The sequence below is a fragment of the Apteryx mantelli genome, chromosome 3 (assembly GCF_036417845.1).
Source record: "Apteryx mantelli isolate bAptMan1 chromosome 3, bAptMan1.hap1, whole genome shotgun sequence".
NCBI lineage: Eukaryota > Metazoa > Chordata > Aves > Apterygiformes > Apterygidae > Apteryx > Apteryx mantelli.
In genome coordinates this window covers 132,567,388-132,591,103 of record NC_089980.1, presented here as the reverse complement: position 1 = coordinate 132,591,103, position 23,716 = coordinate 132,567,388, and the positions used below count along the sequence as shown (strand labels likewise).

At 41.9% G+C, this 23,716-nt stretch overlaps 1 protein-coding gene across 1 annotated transcript; it reads left to right on the top strand.

The window, feature by feature from the left end:
• The first annotated feature begins 221 nt into the window (after positions 1-221).
• OPN5 (opsin 5) lies at positions 222-22,751 on the top strand. The gene is made up of 6 exons (XM_067294848.1): positions 222-360; positions 6,629-6,748; positions 10,355-10,519; positions 13,987-14,321; positions 17,159-17,403; positions 22,666-22,751. Exons 1-6 carry the CDS (start codon positions 222-224, stop codon positions 22,727-22,729), a joined length of 1,068 nt encoding a protein of 355 aa, XP_067150949.1. The 3' UTR covers positions 22,730-22,751.
• The last annotated feature ends 965 nt before the right edge of the window (positions 22,752-23,716 follow it).

The following is a 23,716-nucleotide window of genomic DNA, read 5'->3' as shown; positions in this document are numbered from 1 at the left end:
ATGACTGCCACATGAATAATGATATACTTGGATAAATAAAGCCATGAAAGAAATGCTTTATGCAATTTTGAACTGGATCCTGAAATGCCATGGGAGCTGGTAGAATAGAAATGAAGATGGGAAGGTGCTTCCTGTGCATGAACAAAAATATTGTCATTTCTGGTGGTGGATGTGGTCTGTAACTGAATCTGTTCTTTTGTTTTTCAGACGCTGAGCTGGACATGAATGGGATGGCATCAGATCACAATACTTCATTTCAGGATGAGTACCTCCCACACTATCTCCAGAAGGAAGACCCCTTTGCATCAAAGCTTTCTAGAGAAGCTGATATAGTAGCTGGAATTTATCTGACAGTGATTGGTAATGATTTTTTAATTCATTTCTGAAACACAAATATATCACTGCACCCTTTCAGGCACTCACAAAAAGACAGTGACTGCTGGGCATTAGATGTGTAATTACATGTTTCTTCATACCAGAAGGAAAAATCTAGGCAAAGGTAGAGAAGAACATACCAGAAATATGGTTAGCACCATGACAGAATGCTGGTCTAGGTAGGCAAAAAGCCTGTCTTCAAAAGTGACTATTAGTGGACCTTCCAGGAAAAATTGCAAGAAATCCTCAATAATTTCTACTGAGAGGTAACTAGCTTGCAGATTAATTATTCCTGGCCAAAGCTGACTTCTGCCCTTATGCAGCGTGGGTTTTATGTCCTGTTTTCAGCACCTTTCTTGTGTGTCTACACAGCAAAAGAGAACATCCTCAAAAGCGTTCATTTGAATCTTGTTCAATTCTTAGCATCAATTCTTTTGTTACTCACTTCATTGAACAGTATTTTCTGTCTGTGACCCTCCCCTCACTTGGACACTTTTGTCCTGGCATCTTTTACCATGTGCAAAGTGACTCTGCAAGCAGAATAAATGCAACTATTTTTTGGCCAGTGTATGTAAGATAATAGGTATGACTGATTTCTTGGTAAAGTATTCATGTTGCAGGCAGTTCTCATTCAGTTGGGGAAATACCAGTCTCCATTGCTTCTTAGAACAGCCTGGTCCTTGTTTTTGCTGATTTACCATCTTCTGATTCTCTGCTCTTTTGGGATTTTATACCTTTTTGTGTCAGTATTTTTCCTTTCAAATACTTGAGCTGCTAACTATTGTCTCACCCCTTAAATTTCTGTCCATGATTTTGGTTTTCCTTATGTTTTATGGCTTTACCTTATATACTTTCTCACAGCTCAAAATCTGTTTTCTCGGTAAAATTGAGCCAAGGTCATATAACAGCACTGCACCAAGCTGTGTTCTGGGTCACAGACAATGATGGACTGAGGGCTACAGGGTATTCCTTCAAATTTATTCCCTTTTGGTTTTGTTCTCTTGTTATATTAGTTTTGCACTTAATATAAAACTGTTCAGTCCTATCTTTATGTTTATTACTTATTATTTTGCATACCTCCTGCCTATTCTCTCTCACTGCCTTTCCTCTGATCTAATTAATCTAATATTTTCTGCTGAGAAAGTATCACCAAGGCTTGAATAATACCAGTCTCTCATTAGTCTTCCACTTACGCCTCTATTGAAACAGGAATTCAGAACTAAACAGATTGCAGGTGAAGCTGTATCTCTGCTCTGTTTGGTGATGCTGTGCTAGTCTCAGTATTCACATACTGTATGTATCCTCGCTTTTTCTATCCTTTTTCTTCCTTTATGGCTGCTATGCAAACAGATGTCTTCACTGAACCATCCAAAACAACCCCTTGTGTCTTTCTTCACTTAGTTGAGCAAACTTAGCTTTAATCCCAGGAAATATGTCTGAGTAGCTGAAATGAATCCTTCCGATGTACATTGTGTTGCCTTGGTATATTGGCTATATTTCGTGTGAATTTATCCACGTCCAAAGAAATACCCCTGCCAGGTGTGAAACGTCTTGAACAATAGACATAACAAAATTAAGGCAAAGAGCAGAAATGATAAATTTCCAGTAAAAATCCAAACCTGACCATTCAGGCACAGACTTACGTGAGCAGCGTAAGAAGAGGAGGCTGAATCTACAGGTAAAAATGGCCGATAACCCATCAGGAAGATTCCCACCTCCCTGCCCCGTGGCAGAGTGGGGGCCAAACAACCCAGAGTGGACTCGTTGCGCCTAGTGGCTCAAGCCAAGAAAGTTCAAGCTATAGCTCTGCTGTATATACATAAAGCTCCGCCTTAGAGATCATATCCTACTTTTTTCCCTGGGTTTAACTTCCTTTTTCATGTGTTTGCTTTGCATTTGACTTGGTTAATTACTTTACCTTGCTGATGATTACACACTCCAGTACTGACTCTTATTAGAGCCAAATATGCTGTTTGCATTATATTCACCTAAATGCTATACATTTGCATCTTTCTTGGGTTTGCATCTATAGCATACGATACCACCGGCATCCTGCACAGATATGTTTTAGCCCTTTTGTGGATTTTGAATTTTCATTGCCTTGCTGCTGGTCAGTTGTGCCCTCGGCCATTTCGGATACGGCAACTGGCTTCTTGTTTCCTAGACCAGCGTAGTACCATTGTGGACGGCAGTGTGTAATTCAGTAATGGATATTATTTTATTAGAGGCCAAGAGAAGTCAGGAACCTTTTCCAGAGGTTTCGTGAAGGAAGAGTATGTTATGTTTTTTATCAGTAGAGCAGAATTACACTTCAGCTCAGCCCTAAGCGAGGGAGCTTCCCTGGTGGAAGGAACAATGTCAGGTCCTTCTTCTTTGCTTGTGTATAGATGGGGTGAAGTATTCTTTCACCACTTTTTTTTTTTTTTTAGGGAAAAAAAGGCTTAGTTTGTGCTAATGTTTCATGTGTATGTTGTACTTCACAAGACTGGTTTAGCTTATTATATTGCGGATGCTACCACTAGTTGTCAGTATGCAAATCCACATTTTATTACCCATTCATATTTAGGTGGATGACAACCTTCTAATAATATATTGGGCCTGAAAAAAAGATGATATTTTAGAAGGTAGTTCATCTTTGTTGTTCCTCCCAGCAAAATCTCTGAGTGGCCATTTTACTTGCTGCAAACAAAAATAAACCCAAGGTTCCTTCTCTGCTAAACTGATTTCTGACAGCTCAGAGCACCCACATTTCTGTCGGGCACTGCCATGCAGAGATTTTCCGTGGCGAACGGTAGGATTTGTTTAAGGTAGCGGAGAAGGTTGCGTAGCTCAGTAAAAGTATTCGCTGACATTTCATTCCACCCAACAGGCTTGCTGATGCTGTAAATGTACATTAATTGGCTGCTGTGTCATTAATGAGAGCTCCCAAGTATTCAGAATAGTCAGTTAAAGCTCTGTGCCTCAGTAGCTCATGAGCATAGCTGTATCTTGTAGTAACTGTGCAGTTTTGCAGATTTATTTTGTAAACCGTGTAACCTCTCCATGAGCCTCCCTATATGTTTTTACTCTAACTTGTTGTTCAGACCAAACCTGCCCATTTTCTTCTGGCACTGAGCTGTGTCTCTGGTTCCCTGGCAGACCTCTTCCAAGAAACTTTCTCCTCTTTTGAGGTGCAGAGAGAGCGACTAGCTGCAGGAAGATGGAAGCCAGAAGGTGGGAATTGCCATTGGGCATTTTTTTGTGCTTGAGGCCTGTAAGGTGCAAGTGAATTTAAAATATGTTTCAAAGAGGGGAGAAGCTGCAAAGTGAGCAAGCAAAGATGAGATCCTCTCAGAAACCTCAGCAGAGCTTTTGGGGTCAGGCTGGTTGTCTGAACAATTGAAATATTTTAGTTTGAAAATAGAAGAATGCATTTTTATTTTTTTGGTCTTAAAAAAAAAAGGGAGTCTTGGCCAAATTATGGCAAATACTTTGCCGATGTGTGATCTTTTGATCTGAATAGTTCATTTCCATGTGTGTTTTTTTTTATTGTCTAAAAAAAAAAAGAAATCAAACCTCACACCTGGTTTTAAGGATCCAGGTCTTTTTACTTTGTCACTTCCTCTGTCACCTTTTTCATCACTGACTTGATTGATTTCCTGTACGGAGTCATCAGTGACTCACGGCTGAGCTGAGACCCGCCGGCCGTCGGGTAACTAACTGCCAAGTAACTATCGATTCACAAACTGTTGTTGCGCTGGTCCACGGTGTGTTATGAAACAGCTTAATTGAAAGCAAAATCCTGAACTATTGTGGTTTTTTTTTTTTTTCTGACGGTTTAGCACTGCTGTCAAATTGAAGAAAAGGAGTCTTATTTGTTTAGATTGGTTCTTTGACATGTTTTCCCCTTTTGCTGCAGACTCCGTACCTAAGTCTGGCTCTGTTTCCCTGTCTTTTTCTCTGGGCTGGGAGCTTGCACCAGAGAGGACTTTGGTTAGCTGCTAGGAAAACCTTTCCGACAGGGAAAATAAAGTATTCAGCTGGCTTGTCTTAAGGGGTAGTGAAGTTTCTACCATCAAAGAGCTCAAAAAGGTTTAGATAAGCGACTGTCAGAAACGACGCAGGTAGAGATGAAGGCTGGCTTAAATTATCACTTGACACCTTCCAGCCTTAGGTTTGCGTTTAGTGGACTGAGGCTTAGATCCTCTGATATATTGCTATTAATAATGAAGGGCTGCTTCAGAGACTTGTCTAATATATAAATCTTTCTAGATTTCTAGTCTGTTGTAAAGTGCTCGGGAAATTGTCACGTGCTTTTGAAAGGTATTCCAGCCTGGACCCTGGCACATGAGACAAGATATCCTGAATTTCACTAGAGAGAAAATGGGAATGAAAAAGGATTAAGATATATAAAATATATTCAACAGCACTGGGATTCATTCACTTAACTGCAAAGAAGAAAAGAATTGAATTGATTACCTGCATCTACTTATAATTCAGATGATTGAATTTTCAGAGCCATAAGAATAGGATGTTCTTTAAACTTCATTCACCAAGGACAAATCAAATTTACCGAGAAAAGCTAAGATTAAAGGACAAGCCACTTTCTGATTTATTTTTTTTATTTTTTTTAAATAAGCTACAGACCAGTACTGACAGTATAAAATACTTTTTTTCCAGTTAGAACAGTTTTGCATTCATTACTGAAAAGTTCAGTATCAAAATATTTTTCTCCTGAGTTTGGTAAATCTTGAATTCCACAGTTGCACATATTTATTGTGAAATAGCCCAGTTTTAGCCTCTGGGAACCATTTTTCTCTCTGCCTCGTGAATGTCCCCAGGCTTGGTTTCTTGGTTCTGGGGGAAGGCGACACCCTTACAAGTTGACCGTTTCGTTCACGGGCTGTCACAAATACCCATTTAACTCCTGAGGCGTGGGCCTCCCGTCAGACTCTGCTGAGAGAACCGGAGAAAATTATGTGGTGTATGAGAGTAATATATTTGGAATGGGACACATTGCTGGGCAGATGGGGAGCTGCTGGAGTCTTTCTGGAACATATGGAAAAAAGACAGGGTATCTGCTAGGAGCTTTAATGCCTGTTGAGATACAGGAAAAAGAGAGTGATTTATTACTGTGCTTTTTTGGGATCCCAGAATCCCTTGGAGTGATATTTCACAGAGGGATATTTTTCCAAGTAGTAATGGCTTTTTCTCCAGTGGAAAACCTCTTGGCCGGGATGTTTTTTTCAGCGACTGTTGCCGTTTTGCCATGGGATGTGCCACATTTGCTGGTTCCGTAAAGCAGTTTGCACCAGCAGGGCAATGTGCAGGCTGGGAGGCACCACGAGAAGTGACTTGGCTTCCTCTTCATCAGAGGAAAGCTGGGTTATTTAGGACTCTCTTGGGGTAGAAGCACAGGGTGATAAGACCTGCTGTATCTTTGGGAGTTAGACTCTGTTTTCTGAAACTGATGTTAAGTCTTTTGCTGCTTTTCTCCTACAAAATGTCCAGGCCAACCTCAAACTCTTTCAAATATCAGTCAGTGAAGAAATAGCTCTCTTTAAGGGGGTGGGAAAGTCCGTAGCTCTTGGTGTCAGTGCAACAGCTCCATGGTAGATTAGCTGCTTGCAGGTGAAGCTCTGTGGATCCTCAGGTGGTGGCCAGTGGGTAAGAAAGTCCAACCAGCCTGAACAGGGCAAGGTTCCTCCTCATGCAGTGAGCTCAGCTGGAAGGTAAAATCAGATGTTTTCCCTCATTTTTCTTGCATCTTATGATAGAAATTAATTTCTATTGTAAGGCTTGTGATGTGATATTAATATCAATAGCTGACATTATTTTAGAAACGTATCCCTCAACCTTCAGTTATAGCATTTAATGAAATTAAGGTTGGTTAGCGAATGGGGTCCTCATGGTTACCAACAGCTGAATTTTGTCATTGTGGTTGTATAAACATACATGAGACAAATGGAGTCGATGAGAACAGAAGAACTATGGGGTTTCTATTAAGTGCATTCAGTCCATAACTGTGCAGGCTCAGGTGGTAAAGGCCTGCTGCAAAAGGGAAAATAGCATTTGTGGCGAGAGGGAGAGGTCTGTGGTAGATGTCTCTATGAGCTACATAATGAGGAAGAGATGATCGTGTTTCGGATTAAAATACCTAGCCTTGGGACCATAGATTCAGGTTGAAAATGCCAGAGCATTTCACAAGGCAGATACGATATTATTGTTTTTGAGGAGAATCCTAATTTGATTGTTTTTCTTTTTTTAATTATAGGGATTCTTTCAACTCTGGGAAATGGGTATGTTATTTTTATGTCCTCAAAGCGAAAAAAGAAGCTAAGACCTGCTGAGATAATGACTGTTAATTTAGCAGTGTGTGATCTGGGCATTTCAGGTAATTCGATGTTTTATTTTCATTCATTTTTACTTTCCTACCATTCTTTCTGCAGCAGCACAAGACGTTCCTCTGGAAGTCATGGGGAGCCCCAAATGCCTTTTGTCACTGATGTTTCTGCTCTATTATTTGTATATAAATGAAAGAGAAGGATAGGAAAAAAAATGTTCCTGAACAATTTGATGGAAAGAATTGGTAAGGACATAGGGAAAAATAAGGTTGAATCTATCGGTCCTGACTTGAGCAAAACTCCTGTTCACTTTGGCTCTGGGCAGGCCTTCAAAGACAGCTCCCATGTACATCCTGATATGATAAGCACAAAACAGCTTTTTTTCTACAATTGGAGAAAATGGTATTTTCTTGCAGGAGGGAGCCCGGTGCCTCAGAAATACATATCTAGCCAAATGTGAGGGCGTAAAGGGAAAGATTTGGAAAATATCAGTGGCTATCAGCCTCTTCAAGCTAACAATTTTCTCTCCAGTCACCACCCCCTTTTCTCCCTGGTCAGGAAAATAAGAATTAGTGTCAATCTATAGAGTAAGAGCAGGACCAGCCTGCTGGAAGGATTTTCATTCAAACCCACAGCCTGGATATCACTGGCGTGTCAGGAGGCAGCTTTGGAAAGGTTCGCACAAAGTTGCAGAGCCAGTAGCCCTTGGAGATCATTTCTTTGGCTCTCGGCATAGGTCATTAGGCTGCTCAGGGCTGCACGCACATGAGAGGGGGAGGACTGGATGTCCTTTAGAAAAGGATATCCTGGTGGCAGACAGCTCAGCGGGTATGAGGGCTCAATGTGACCTTGCTGAGCGTGGGACCTCCCCAGTGCAGCACAAACTCGTGTCTGTGGTGCAGGTGCCTGCAACCCTAATAAAGCACCACTGAGCAGCTGAGGGGTGGCTGAATTTCTATATGTGCATGTCTGTGCCACCCATTCTGCACTTCCCACCTGTGCTCGTTCCCAAATTCCCAGTGCCCACTTCCACGTCTCTGCAGTCCGTCCTGTCTTCAGATGGCACGTCTCCACCACTGCTTCCCTCTACTCCATCTGCCCCCAAATCCTTGCCGTGCTTCACTTTGAAGTGAAGCAAAAAAAAAAAAAACAAACAAAAAACCAAAACCCAACAGCCCAAAACAGGAGCAGTTCTTTTCCTCTTCCATGATGCTTCTATCTCCTCCGTGTCCTAAGAGCCAATCTCATTTTAAAAGGCTCATATTTGACAGAGATGGAGTGTACCAGAAGAATTTTTGTAGCTACCTATCAAGAACATCTAGAGATAACCCTTAACCGTATAAGCTGTTAACATACAAACTACAGCATGCTTGGGACTGCTCTCTTAGGACAAGGTCTTCTCGTTTCTCTTTCTAGGTTTGTCAGCAACATACCATGTGATCTTGGTCACCTTCTCTTCCTTGGGAATTTCAATTTATCTGTGTGTAAAAGATTTATGATTAAAAATAACTGTGATTGGCAAAGCCATGCATGCTTTTTCTCTCTTTTCTTTCCTTTTTTTTTTTTGTTAATGGAAGATGTTGACTCTAGAAATGTGATGTGTTCTGTGTGTTGGAGCTATTGGAGATGGGACTCCTTCCAAAATCTTTATATTTCACACATTTGGCCCCTTGTTTAAGAAACGGATTCTGCAGCGGCCCTGCTTCCTGTAGGTGTCCACAGGGTGGCACCAGTCGCTTGTTTAAAACGAAATCAGGCTCGTTTTTCACTAATACCGTGCTCTGATTCCTGTGCTGCTGCAGAGAAGTTGGTTTTGTGCAAATAAATGCGGTGTCCTTTACAGCTGGCAATAATTTACATTATTTAAGTTGCTGACTCTTGGGATTTATCCTAGACCTTGCCATATTTCATGCTTTTCTTGAAGCCTTTATCCTGGAGATCAGCTTTTGCTTGAAAAAGGAATGTACATTTCTACCCTTTCTGCTTGGAGAAAAGCCTATAAATATGAGCTGATCAAGCCCTTCAGGCTCAGCATAATTTTCCTTACAGGCTTACACTAAAGGAAAAGAATGACAAAATATGTTGTTTAAAAATAAGTCTCATTTTCAGGGGTTTTCAATCGTGATGGTTTTGGGATAGAAAATGGAGCAAAGGCCCTTTTCTGCAAGATTTGGAATAGAAATGTTTTAATTTTCTGTTGAGAATGAAGTGGAATGTTTACTTTCAGGTCAGTTTAATCTAAATTGGAATATTCTGGAGAACCATAGAAAATATTTTACTTAAGATGACTTCAGCAAAATAGGGACTTGTGTCTCTATTTCTATACAAAAGGTGCCTTGTGGGAATCGTAGTCTGGGAGACTATTTTTTCCTGTGTGCTGTGCTCCCTAGAAGCACCCTTTCCATAAAGGAATTCACTGAGCTACGCTGAGATTATAGACTGTAAATTCAGCCAGGGAAACTGGCCCAGGGCAGCTGGAGATGCTCTCAACTGCTTGAGATGCTCCAGCAATGCGCCTACAGGAATATGCAGTCACCGGAAGGTTAAGTTAAATATTTAATGTTGTTTTAATGTTGCAGTTCAGTGCTGAACTGTTCAGGCTTTTTAGCATTTCAGGTCAGTCCAATAGGGAGAAATGAAGCATTCTGAAAACATGCTGATGTTTCTGAAGTGTAAATTTTTGAGTTTTCTCTTCCATTACATTGCGTTTCTCTCCCATTCCATTTTTTGCATCCAGTTTGAGATGAAAATAATTATTAGGTGGAGATTTCCAACTGGAAATTTCCAGTGCCCAAACTTACTCATTCTCACAATATTTGGGAAGAATATGAATAACGGTAGGCTGTTTTAAGGTCAGAATGGAACAATATATCATCTAATCTAATTTCTTTCATAACACACCACCCACTTTTACAAATGGAGAACTAACCTAGGGAGCCACTAGGACAGCTTCTCCAAAAGAGTTAGGTGGCTCTCTTCTGTTTGGATGGCTAATTAAGGTGGGGGTGTTTAAAATTTTGAGTATCTGTGGCCAGGTGACTTGCTGAGGGTGACCTAGGAAATGTGTGATATGGACAGGAATTGAAGCCACTCCCTCTGCAGCACATGTCCATGCTCCAACCATATCACCATCCTCCTTCCTAACTTAATGCTTTACCACAAGATGCATCCTACTTTTGGGCCTTGGCACATTTGCCAATGTCCTCTCTGAAGGCAAATTTCTTTACTCTGTGTGTGAAGACACTAAGTTGATAAGCCTAACTGGGTCTGTGCCTGTCCTCAAGTCCAGTTTTACCCATACTGTTTGTAGACTACCATGTGTTTGCGTGTGGTCTTAACCCATATTCTGAAGTTTTCCTGATGGGAAGAGCTTGCAAAGGCTCAGTACCATTAGTATGGGTTTAACTTCTGGTTCATGTGGTCTGCACAGTGAAGCAACAGTGAAGCTTCGTTAGGCTAAGCCCTGTGGATGGAGGGCATGCAAGTCATCACATCTGTTGTGCCTGGAGTCCCCTCTTCATTTTGCAGAGCAAACACGTTTCTGCATTTTTACTGGTATCAGCTTTGGGCAAAGGGGGGTTTTGTTTTTCTGAAAAAGGGTGGTTTTAGCAGTGATGGATTTCAGCTGACATTCTTTTCTCCTTTTGAAGTTGTAGGAAAACCCTTCAGTATCATTTCCTTCTTTTCTCACCGCTGGGTGTTTGGATGGATGGGCTGCCGCTGGTACGGATGGGCTGGTTTCTTCTTTGGCTGTGGGAGCCTTATTACCATGACAGCTGTCAGCCTGGATAGATACCTAAAAATCTGTCATTTGTCTTATGGTACGAAAGAAAAACTATGTTAAGTGACACTACATCCCCCCTTCCTCCCCTCCAAGAAGCTCTAGGCTATTACAGTTGTGAGCAAACAGGGTAAGGAATACAAAACAATTGCATATGATTTTCTGCTCCCAAGTAGAATGAAATAAGAGAAGAATCAAATGTATAGCAAATGCAGATAAAATCGTGAAGGATTCCTAAGACCAGAAGCAACTGTTTTGATCATCTATGATAATTTTCTGCATAATATAGGTCAGAATTTTGTTAAATGTTCCTGAATCAAAATCAGAACTTCTCTTGGATTAGATCCATGCTATCAGGAAAGTAGCAAGTCTCCATTTTAATATGTAAAGTTATGGTGAGTAAATAGTACTGATGGTTGATTAATCCACGGACTAATGTCCAGGAAAAGATCTAGGTCAAACTCAACTTTCAGCTCTGGGATCTGTTATGCTTTCCTTGCTGAATTGCATAAGCCCCTCACCACCACTAAAGCTGTGCTCTTAAACTCTTCTTGGATAAATTAAGCATCTTAAGCTTTTCATCCTGTCACTGTAATGCAAGTTTTCTAGACTGAAATTATACTTAAGCTCTTCAAAATGCTTTTGATAAGTAGAGAGAGGAACACGCAGATAAAAGAAACATATTTTCATGACCCAAGTAAGCTCAGCTAAATTTGTATAGCTGGTCATATCCTCTTCACTGTTGTCCCTCTATTGTCAGTTTAAGCCATGGGTTTTAGTAATTGCTCATGGATAAATCACTTTGTGCCTATCAAGGCCTGTTGAAGTTAACAGATTCAAGCACTGCACGTCTTGCAGAGTCTTATGGCCTGGCACACAACAGTATTCCTCCTCAGGTGCCTAAATTCCTTTAAGATATGTGGCAAGGTATTTAAAGCATCTACAAGATTCGGACATGCAGTAGGACATAATGAACAGAGATGGATCTTGAGAGGATGAAATGAATTTAGCAATGAAAGCTGTTATCACCATATCCATCAATATCTTGAATCGATTTTGAATATGAAGTATTATATGCTCCATTCTTTCCAGTTAAAGGATTTTGGCCCAGTTTGGAAAGATATTTTTCTTGCATTGGAAGGGACAAATTCCCCAACAAAATAAGGGGAATACTTAAAGTGACTTTTCATATGAGAAGCACCTTGCCCATGTGACTGAGGGACATGCAATGGGTCCCTTTATAATGACATGAATATCAGTCATGCAACATTAAATTTTAAGAAATGTTTTCAGCTAGGAAGTATGGGTAAGCTGGTGTGTCCAATAGCTGAGTGTTACGTTAATTAAAAGCTGTGGCACTGCACTGAGATCTGCTGTCATAGATCTTGGAATGTCTGTGTGTTTTTTTTCCTTAAATATGAGTGCAGGGAACATCTCATTCACTGAGTTTTACGTACAACATTCACATTTAGTAGGATTTCAGTTCTCTCTGTAAGGCTATTATCAACATAGTTCTCTGGTGCATAGGACAGATTTAGGTATCTAGCATGACATCTGAGTTCAAGAGAGACAGAACACTCAACCCCTTTTTGTCTAGCACTGTCTGATCGTGGTTGTCCAAACACAATGATGGAGAGCAGTAAACAGGTAGCAAATTCAGTCTATGCAGTTAATGTAACCATTTTCTGTATAAGGATTTTTGATCAGGTTTATGGTCCTGAGACCTAGGATTTGCTGCCTGACTTTTCCTGCACCATTCTTCCATTTTAAGGTTTTCACAACAGCTGTGAAAATAGTGCCAATGTTTTGGTCCTCGCGCTACTGTTTCTCTATTTTTTTCCACCTGAACACAACAAGCCTCCCTCCTGCCTCTCAGGTGTCGTGCTTGAATACGTCAGTGCTCATTATCCTTCTAGTGATCTGGAAAGGTAAATTCAGCTGGAGAAGAGGCTCTGCTTGCTTTCAAATTGAAGTTGTTTGTTTTGCTTTGGTTTTATTTTCAGTTGTTCTCAAACCCTCAAGAAAGCTATCCAACAGAAACTGTCATTGTTTTTATGTCAGTGGCTGGGGAATGAAGACAAATTAGTGCTTTTAAGGCAAAAGGAGCTATTATAACACTTTAGTCTGAGTTTTCATATAAGTCATAGAATGTCACTTGGTAATTCCTATATGAATCCAACAGGTTGAATATAGGAGATGATGGAAAACTTATAAATTGAAGCTTTTGTTACCTGAAATAGAGTTGTATGTAAGGTGGGCAGTGAGACAATATTCCACCCCACAACACCATGCATGTCATTAACATTTAATAAAGTCAATGGGCAAGAAAATGTGAAAACATCTATCACAAATTCTTCTGACCATATGTACCTGAGGAATTGCTGGCATTGGTGAGTGGGGATCATTTGACAGATATAAAAAAAATACCATGTTGCACAGTACATGGGGTGAGGAAACATAGCAGTTCTCAAAACTCTTGGTGAGAGCTCCAGCCCTCAGGCATTAGCCAAACTAGTGAGGAATAAAGTTAAGATGACACAATTAAGGCTATTCCTAATTCATGAGTACCTGCTTGCTTGGAAAACTGTTTTGATGGACAAACTGCATGTGAAATCTGGGAGACAGATCATAATTTGCCTTTCTCCCTGTGGAAAGTAAGAACTTTTCTATATTTAGATTCAACAGTGTCCTCCAAGACAGGGGTCTATAGCATATTCTGTATTCATGCAGTATTCCACAAATTGGGAAAGCTTTTGAGGTCACAGAGCTTAGTACATACAGTAATCAATGTTTGCTACTTATATACTATAATCTATTTATAAATCAGAGTCTCATGTACGTAGCTAAGTACAATGCTTATTCTTACAGATGAAAGATAGGAAAAGAATGACAAGATAAAAATAAACCTGTGTGTTATTTTCTCTGTACACTCTTGTCTTTCAATCCCTTGGGTTACTGATTTATGTTGAGAAGTGTCTTGAGATCAAACTTCAGCCAGCTAATAAATAGCGACAGGAATAGGAAATCATGTAAGTTACATCATACAGTTCCAGCTAGTGAGTCGTCATACTGAACAATGAAAGGGATGAATAAAAAGCTTAGTCATGAATGTGGGTCAGATCTCCATGTCAGCAGGCCAACATGTTATGAATATACCTCTACAGACCACAAAGCAGTTTTGAAAACTGCTAGACAAGATACCTGTGACCATATCTGAGCTACCTGTCTGGGTTGCATTTGTAGGACTCTTTTAGGTTGTAATTCATCACAACTTAAAGTAGAGATCTAAAATATGTAAGGTGGAACCCTCCCTACATGTGTCTATTTCTCTCCATTAGGTGTGAAGGGAGCCTAGGGTGGCCAGCTTAGGTGTCACTGTAGATACCTAGAAGGAGGTGAGATGAACCCTACAGTGGTTGTCAAACAAGCTCTTACTGCATGTGTAGAAGACAAGTTTGTGTCAAATATACATGGATGTGCAGTTGTAACTCTTGAATTATTTTCCAGGTACCTGGCTTAAGAGACACCATGCCTTTATCTGTCTGGCTATAATCTGGGCCTACGCTACGTTCTGGGCTACGGTGCCTTTTGCTGGTGTGGGGAACTATGCTCCTGAGCCTTTTGGGACCTCCTGCACTCTGGACTGGTGGCTGGCGCAGGCATCAGTGGCTGGACAGGCTTTTATTCTGAGTATTCTTTTCTTTTGCCTCCTGTTCCCAACTGCAGTGATTGTGTTTTCCTATGTCAAAATCATTTTAAAAGTCAAGTCATCCACCAAAGAGGTTGCTCACTACGATACCAGGATTCAGAACAGCCACATACTTGAAATGAAGCTGACCAAGGTAAGTAGGAAGATTTAACTCACTTTGCTTCATCAGATCCTAAAAGTAGCCTTGGAGAAATTCAGCAATATCTAGTTCCAAGTACAGTAATGTTCTACTGTGTCTACTATGTTGAGTGATAGTACGATGCTCTGAAAGTGATTGTTCTAGCTTTCTCCTTCAATGCTGTCAAGGTGGGATAAGAAGGAAGCTGTAACATATTTTTGTGAGTAGTGCACCAGAGTCCCTGAGATCATGATTCAGTCTGAAGCTCTGCCATAAACTTCCTGCATGACCTTACAGAAGTCGTATCATCTCTCTTTGGCCCTGTTGCCCATCATAAAACTCCCTTAGCTTTCAGAAGCAGTTGTAAAGAGTTATTTTAAGGTATTTGAGACAAGTGCAAGTACCTTCAGACAGCTTATAGTTCTCTATTAAGGAAGATCTAAACAAAAGGCACTCTTGTGATACTGCAATTCTTCTTATGCAAATAATTTATCATTTAGGTTCAGTCATGAGCTGCTGATAGAAATGCATGCAAGTGATAAAAAAATGTTTTCCTTCTCAGACCATGCCTTATTTTCCCTTTCTAATTTAATCTCTTTTTCTGTTTGGCAGTGGTGACAGCAATGATCCTTGTTGATACTAGTTATTGTGCCAGAAATTCGCTCAAAATAAAGTCTTGTTATAAGCAAAATGAGATTTCTTAGTTGTAAAAGATTCGCCAGCCTCTGTGAACCAGGTCAGGAGGGAGGCAAGCAACATGCTTTGATTGCTTGACTGAGCAAACATTCATTTTATTACATTTTTGGGAGTAGAACTGAAATTTTTATGACATACAGCAAGAAGTAATATTGTGCCAGAACATATCTGGGAAGCTCAGCTTGCTACCAGTATGGTCAGTGCTGCCAATACAGCTGGTAAAGATGTACTACTAATGCTGGGATATACATAAGTTGGAAAATGAGTCTCCATCACAACCCATTCAACCCTACAGCACAACTTCTAAAACAGGCTGAGTTTGAGATCCCTGTGATGGACAAGAAAAGAGCATAAAAGCATAAAATTTCCCCCTCAATAATGTTGCCATCAGGATGTGAAAACAAAGGTTGAGGACAATGCAGTATCCCCCAAACTATTGCTTGCTGGTGACTTTGTGTTGCAAACCTGCTAATTGCTTCATTCTAAATGACCGCGCATGTACTAAAATCAGAGAGGGTGCTGAATAATAAATAGTCTGTCAATGGCAGTGGTATGATAGAATGTGCTCTTCAGTATGTTTTATTACATATGTGATTTGAAGCTATGTCATGCTGCGACTGAGGGCAGATGGGCTGGTTCAGGTAAAGTAAATGAATCACAAATTTTGCCTCCAAACATATTTTCTTTAATATTTAAATTAAATATTTCCATGGCTACATTTCTTGACATTATAAGAAAGTGCATTTCTTATTTACCAGGGATTGCAAACCAAACATTCTGTCGACATTTGTTTTTTCAATGCATCTACAGATTCTAATGGAGTATGAAATCCATAGTATGGTTTGGCAAAGGAAAAAGTAGATAATATACTAGAGTTGTCACTCTCAATTAAATTCCCATTAATTTCGATTCTAGATTATGCAGGTAAATACATTAATTTCTATCTATTGTTGTGGGTATTCCCAGAGGTTTAACAGCCTGTGCCTTCTTGAATGACTTCATGCTTGCTTTTTCCACATGGAAAAGGATTAAAATGGTTGGCATTTTTCCACTGGAAGAAAGGTCACAGACCCCACCCCAGGTGCAGGCAGAAGATGAACCTGATTTGGCAAAGCTCTCCATCCTCCTCTTACAGACATCTTCCATCATGACAGGTTATCAGTTGCACTGGGTTTTGACGTCTTCTCTGTGCAACATCAGCACAGCCTACAAGAGGAGAAGAAGCCCTGTGTTAGATTCAGGGCATTGCAATTTCTTTTTCCTTCATTTCCTAGTTCCCTTTGTTCTTGCCTCAGTGCCTGGTACTGGTGATACAGAAGAAAGAGCTACAACAGATATAGACAGGAATATCCCTTCCTAAACCAGCTCACCTACAGAGACACTCAGGATCCCCTACTCCCCAACACCATCAGGACCCACTTCAGTCCTGGAAGCTTCTTCAAAGACTTTGGTTTTATGATGTTTGGAGTCTGATTTCAAAGGACCCAGAATATGGAAGACTTGCACTTGATTAATCTTTTAATGTTTTGTTTTCTTGGTGCACACCAGTTTCGTCCTGCAATGGAAAAAAAGAGCCTGTTTTTTTGACTGTTCTAAGGAGTATTTGATGGGAAGAGGATAGCCTCTTCCCATAAATAGAAATGAGGGACTCCTCAAATAACCCCCTCAAAAAGAAAAGCTCTACAGGAAATGTTTCCAGTTTAACCAGCATTCATTTCAAATGGTTTCAGATCTTCCTAAAGTTTTCCAGGAATTTCACATTTTTATGTTAAATTCTCTAAAAAAAAAGAAAATCTGTATTCTTTAAAAGGATTTCCCTCCTTAAATAATTTAAATTTGATGTCAAAGAATTATTATTTTCTGAGATCTCATTTAGTTTCCTCATGTTTAGGCTGACCTTATGGCATTTTAAAAGGTCTGTGTTAATAGAATCACCAGCTATTCTGTGAAAAGTCAAAGGAAAACAGGAGCTAAATAAAAAGAAGTGAAATGCATGGCAGGTTTTGTTCATGCTGTAAATTTATCTGAAGCGGGTTATAATTTTTCCATTCTATGGCACATTCCTCAGCATTCTGCATAGCTGTGTGCTGTGCTGTCAGTAAGGACAATTCTGCTAGGTTAACTCCTTTCTCTCTTTTCTGTTTTCCTCTCACAAGGTGGCAATGCTGATCTGTGCAGGATTCCTCATTGCCTGGATCCCTTACGCTGTGGTGTCTGTGTGGTCAGCGTTTGGACAGCCGGATTCAGTTCCCATTCAGTTTTCAGTGGTACCAACTTTGCTTGCAAAGTCAGCAGCCATGTACAACCCAATTATTTACCAGGTCATTGATTGTAAGTTTGCCTGTTGCCGGTCAGGTGGGTTGAAGACCCTGAAGAAGAAGAGCTCTTTGAATAAATCCAGGTAATTTATTTCTTTGAGTAGTGGTATATCTTTAAGTACACAATGCTCTAGACAGCCGTTCTAAAAATTTACCCAACATAAGATCTGCCAAGAGTCATGGCTCTTCTGATCTTATTTCTTGTTTTTGACCACGACCCGTGCAGGGTCTTTCTTGCCGTGAAACTTCATGAAGTGATTCTAGCCATATAAAGAGAAGCAAGGAGATGGTTACTATAGATCCAGCTGCAAGTCCATTAATGTAATGGGAAAAAATCCCTTTGAATTTGGTGGTTTTCCTGTCCTCCTGTTACTTCTTTTTTCATGTCGCCATAAAAGCCACCTCCAGAAGGTGTTTATGACCTCCATTCCCAGTAAAGTAAATGGGAGAGAATTGTGTTCAGTTCTTATACGATTAAACTCTTAATACCAAGACTTTCAACCGTAGAGGTAGCAGAGAGAGATGCTAGTTCCCCAGTCACCCTCTAGGTACCACTCAAGGTCCATATCTGTTCCTATCTAGAAGATATACAGAATCCAAATGGCTGTTCACTCCCCTCCTGTCCTGTTCAGATCAGGGTTATATCTATCTTTTTATTAGTCATAGGAAGGGGGAGTGGGGGAGAAGTCAAACCATCTTTCCCCTTCCACCAAAAAAACACCCAAAACACAAAGTATAATAAAATTTCATAATAAGGTCTTTGTTTTATCTATAACTTTGTGACAAATCTGTGCTGACCGTCAGTGACATTCATGGAAATACTGTATAAATGCAGTAAAAAAAACGACTTCTTAGCTCTGTGGTACATCACACATATCTTTCTTTTCTGATAGACCTAAAATAAGACAATGTTATTTATTACTCTGACAGTGTAGGTTGGTATAGAGGCCGCAGCTGACCTGCCAGATCACAGAATCACAGAATCGCTGAGGTTGGAAGGGACCTCTGGAGATCATCTAGTCCAACCCCCCTGCTCAAGCAGGGTCACCTAGAGCACATTGCACAGGATCACATCCAGGTGTGTTCGGAATATCTCCAGAGAAGGAGACTCCACCACCTCTCTGGGCAACCTGTTCCAGTGCTCTGTCACCCTCACAGTGAAAAAGTTTTTCCTCATGTTCAGATGGAAGTGTCTGTGTTTCAGTTTGTGCCCGTTGCCTCACGTCCTGTCGCTCGGCACCACTGAAAAGAGTCTGGTCCCATCCTCTCGACACCCTCCCTTCAGATACTTATACACGTTGATAAGATCTCCTCTCAGCCTTCTCTTCTCCAAGCTAAACAGGCCAAGCTCTCTCAGCCTTTCCTCATAAGAGAGATGCTCCAGTCCCCTGATCATCTTTGTGGCCCTTCACTGGACTTGCTCCAGTAGTGCCACATCCCTCCTGTACTGGGGAGCCCAGAACTGGACGCAGTACTCCAGATGTGGCCTCCCCAGGGCTGAGTAGAGGGGGAGAATCACCTCCCTCCACCTGCTGGCAACACTCTTCCTGATGCAGCCCAGGATACCATTGGCCTTCTTGGCCACAAGGGCACATTGCTGCCTCATGCTTAACTTGGTGTCCACCAGCACTCCCAGGTCCTTCTCCGCAGAGCTGCTTTCCAGCAGGTCAGCCCCCAGCCTGTACTGGTGCATGGTGTTATTCCTCCCCAGGTGCAGGACCCTGCACTTGCCTTTGTTGAACTTCATGAGGTTCCTCTCCGCCCACCTCTCCAGCCTGTCCAGGTCTCTCTGAACGGCAGCACAGCCCTCTGGTGTATCTGCCACTCCTCCCAGTTTTGTATCGTCAGCAAACTTGCTGAGGGTGCACTCTGTGCCTTCATCCAGGTCATTGATGAAGAAGTTGAACAAGACTGGACCCAGTACTGACCCCTGGGGGACACCGCTAGCTACAGGCCTCCAACTAGACTCTGTGCCACTGATCACAACTCTCTGAGCTCTGCCATTCAGCCAGTTCTCAATCCACCTCGCTGTCCACTCATCTAGCCCACACTTCCTGAGCTTCCCTATGAGGATGTTATGGGAGACAGTGTCAAAAGCCTTGCTGAAGTCTAGGTAGACAACATCCACTGCTCTCCCCTCATCTACCCAGGCAGTCGTTCCATCATAGAAGGCTATCAGATTGGTTAGGCATGATTTCCCCTTGGTGAAGTCATGCTAACTACTCCTGATCACCTTCTTGTCCTCCACATGTGTGGAGATAGCCTCCAGGATGAGCTGCTCCATCACCTTTCCAGGGATGGAGGTGAGGCTGACTGGTCCGTAGTTCCCTGGGTCCTCCTTCTTGCCCTTTTTGAAGACTGGGGTGACATTGGCTTTCTTCCAGTCCTCAGGCACCTCTCCTGATCTCTTGCCTCCAGGGTCTGGGGTTCCTGAGGGCTGGCCTGAGCAGGAAAGACTGAAGCAAAGAAGGCATTCAGTAACTCTGCCTTCTCTGCATCCTTCGTCACCAGGGCATCCACCCCATTCAGCAAAGGCCCCACATTTTCCCTAGTCTTCCTCTTGCTACTGATGTATTTGAAGAAGCCCTTCTTGTTGTCCTTGACATCTCTTGCCAGATTTAATTCCAAACGGGCCTTAGCCTTCCTCAGCGTATCCCTGCATACTCTGACAACGTTCCTATATTCCTCCCAAGTGGCCTGTCCCCCTTTCCACTTTCTGTAGACTTCCTTCTTCTGGCTGAGCTTTGCCAGGAGCTCCTTGCTCATCCATGCAGGTCTCCTGCCTCCTTTGCTTGACTTCCTACTCATAGGGATGCACCGCTCTTGAGCCTGGAGGAAGTGATGTTTGAATATTAACCAGCTCTCTTGAACGCCCCTTCCTTCTAGGGCCCTAACCCATGGGATTCCTCCAAGTAGGTCCCTGAAGAGGCCAAAGTTTGCTCTCCTGAAGTCCAGGGTTGCGATCCTACTTGGTGCCCTGCTGCCTCCTTGCAGGATACTGAACTCCACCTCTCATGGTCACTGCAGCCAAGGCAGCCCCCGACCTTCACATCTTCCACCAGTCCTTCTTTGTTTGTTAGTACAAGGTCCAGCAGCACACCTCTCCTTGTTGGCTCCTCCACCACCTGTGTCAAGAAGTTGTCACCAGTGCTCTGCAGGAACCTCCAGGACTGTTTGTGCCTAGCTGTGTTGTCTTTCCAGCAGATATCGGGGTGGTTGAAGTCCCCCATGAGAACCAGGGCCTGGGATCGTGAGGCTACTTCCAGCTGTCTGTAGAAGGCCTCATCGACTTCCTCATCCTGATCAGGTGGCCTGTAGTAAACACCCACAACAGTGTCACCCATGCTAGCCTGCCCTTTGATCCTTACCCATAAGCTCTCGACTCGCTCTTCATCCACCCCTAGGCACAGCTCAATACGTTCCAGTTGCTCTCTCACATAAAGAGCAACTCCACCACCTCGCTTTCCTGGCCTGTCTTTCCTAAAAAGCACGTAGCCATCCATGACAGCACTCTAGTCATGCGAGCTATCCCACCATGTCTCTGTAATGGCAATGAGATCATGGCCCTGCAACCGCACAGATATCTCTAGTTCTTCCTGTTTGTTCCCCAAGCTGCGTGCATTGGTATACAGGCATTTCAGGGAGGTGATCGAGCATGCAGGTTTCCCAGGAGGGCTAAAAGAGGGTCCTCCATAGCCACATCCCATGCGCACTTCCCTGGCTGCATTCACCTGTTGGAGGCATCCTGACTTGAGCAGTCTTTTGCCAACTACCCTGTCACTATAACTCTCCCCTTCCCCCATCTTTCCTAGTTTAAAGCCCTCCTTACCAGGTTGGCCAACCTGTTGGCAAAGACCCGCGTGCCCTGCCTCGTGAGGTGGATCCCATCTCTCCCCATCAGTTGTCGATCTTCAAACAGGGTCCCCTGGTCGTAGAAACCAAAACCCTGTTGCCAAAACCAGCGGCGCAGCCAGTCGTTAACCTGGAAAGTCCGTCTCCTCCTCCTCTCATCCATCCCCCTCACTGGCAGGATTGAGGAGAAGATGACCTGGGCTCCCAGACCCTTGACCACCATCCCCAGAGCTCTGAAATCCTGCCTGATGGCCTCCAGTTTGCCCTTGGTGTCATTGGCGCCCACATGGAAGACCAGCAGTGGGTAATAGTCCGAAGAATGGACGAGCCTAGGCAGTCTTTCCATGACATCTCTCACACGAGCCCCCGGCAGGCCACAAACCTCTCTAGACATGAGGTCTGGTCGGCAGATAGATGCCTCCGTCCCCTGCAGCAGGGAGAGCTAAGTGATTGGAAATTCCTAGAATTCCAGGAGGTTTATTTACTTCAAAATCCTGGATTTTGCCTCAGTATTGCACCTACTAGAGGCATGAAGGTCTACTTCATCATTCATATTGTTTTCTTACCAATTCCAGCATTTTTTTAATGTAATGTCCAGAGAAGTTGTCAATATCTCAAGCTTCTACGGCTTCCCTTAACAGATCATTTTATAACTTTACGTTCAGATTTATCACATCAGAACATACGGAGCCTATATACGTTACATGCATTTAACTGAGGTGCCTAAGTGATAGCTTACCAAGGACCTTGGCAGTTTTAGGCAAATGGGAAACAAATCTGAAGTACCCGTCTCTCTCTCTGTTTTCTGTACAAGGAGAACAGGGTGACAAGACTAATAATTTAAGGGGCTTTGATTAGGCAGGAGCAATCTCACTGGCAGAAAAATGCCACATTTTAAAAACAGGGTTCAGACTCAGGGTAATAAATAAATTAATTAAAAAGCCTAAATCTGTATGTAGTGTGCAGAAATGGAGAGGAGTGTTATGCCCCTACGTAGCTGTTTGGACCTTCATTCACCATAGAACAAGAACCAGCAATGCCTCCTGCCATCCATCTATAATCCCTTTTCATCCACACCCTCAAAAGTAGAAGATCTAACTCTGGTCAACTTCCACCAATATGTGCCTCCAATTTGATTTTTAAATGGAAAACAAGGACTTGCAGCCTGATTTCTGGGACCTATTGGAAACCTCAGTAACTTAGGCATCTTCCTGTGCCCTCCACACCAATGCCGTTATACTCCCCGGCACCTCCACAGGCTTTGTCCGCGTGTTTGGAGGCATCTAGGGTGTGCAATGGCTGGTTTTGTGTTTAACCCCCATGCTAGCGCTCCAACTGAGAGAGGAGGTTTTGTGGTTCTCATGCTGAATGAAAGATAGGTTTCCTAGGCCCATGTGGTGAACAAATTGTTCTGGAAAAATCACTTCCCAGCACTGGGAACTTAATCATCAGCTTGTTTCAAGCAATATAACTTCTCTGCTTCCTCCCCATAGGATGTATACCATATCTGCACATAGAGATTCGACAGCAATGAACGAAACCCAACTGGAAGTATGAAGGCTCATTTCATGTACAGCAAATGAAAACCTGATGACAAACAGTCATATTGTCTCAAATTCCTCTTTCTGTAAATAAATTAAAACATGATGACAGTTTTATTTTACTCCCTAGTCCTATGTACAATGTATTTTTTTTTCTATACTAACTAAAACAGTGTGATTAGAGCTGGGCAAATATTTTAAATACTCAAAGGAAGAAGAAACAGAGATGGTTCATTTGTATAAAAATTTTGGCTTCACTTGAGAGCCTTTGAAAAATTATTAATTTTTTTTTTGAGCACTCAAAAAATTGATATTTTTCCCCTCATGGAAAGTGAAGTGTTCACAAAGGCCAGTTTTACTCTACTCAAGCTAATCTCCCTAGATTCCTCCTACAATCACTGGAGAACCAGAACATGAGAGAAAGGACAAATCAGAGCAGGAGCTTGATTTATCAGGACTCTGAATCACCCACTGGAGAAACACAGCAGCTTTAGCCCCACTAATTATCCTTTGTGAATATATATCCCTCCAAACTCTTGTGGCTACGAGCCATCTTAAAACCACTTTGGTTTCAATGCTTCTGTTTTCAATAACATTTTTTTTAGTCAAGGCAAGATCAGAAGCAATGCTCATGTGGTCACACGTGCATCACAGGTAGACAATATTTGTGAGTTAGAGGGGAACAAGTCTTAGTCAAATATTAGTTTCATTTAAACAATTTGGAATCATGAATTTATGTGTAACAAAAATCAGAACCTAAATGGAATCAGCCCCATACAAGCTAACTCGGACAAACCAGTATTTTGTCCATCTCTTTGGCTTTCTCTAGCCAAAAATGCAATGATATATGATGGCAATAAGCAGACATGTTTGACTTCTTGAATGCTAACTGACTTTTTTTTTGCCTTATATTGTACTTTCCACCATCTTTTGTGTGGTCACTATTAAACATAAAAAGGCAGATCCTTTCTCACTCTTAAATATGAATACAAACTCAAAATTA

Coding starts and splice junctions, on each gene's coding strand:
- OPN5 (XM_067294848.1), top strand. CDS start 222: ATGAATGGGATGGCATCAGATCACAATACTTCATTTCAGGATGAGTAC. Junction 14,322..17,158: donor TTGAAATGAAGCTGACCAAG/GTAAGTAGGAAG, acceptor TCCTCTCACAAG/GTGGCAATGCTGATCTGTGC. Junction 17,404..22,665: donor AGCTCTTTGAATAAATCCAG/GTAATTTATTTC, acceptor TCCTCCCCATAG/GATGTATACCATATCTGCAC.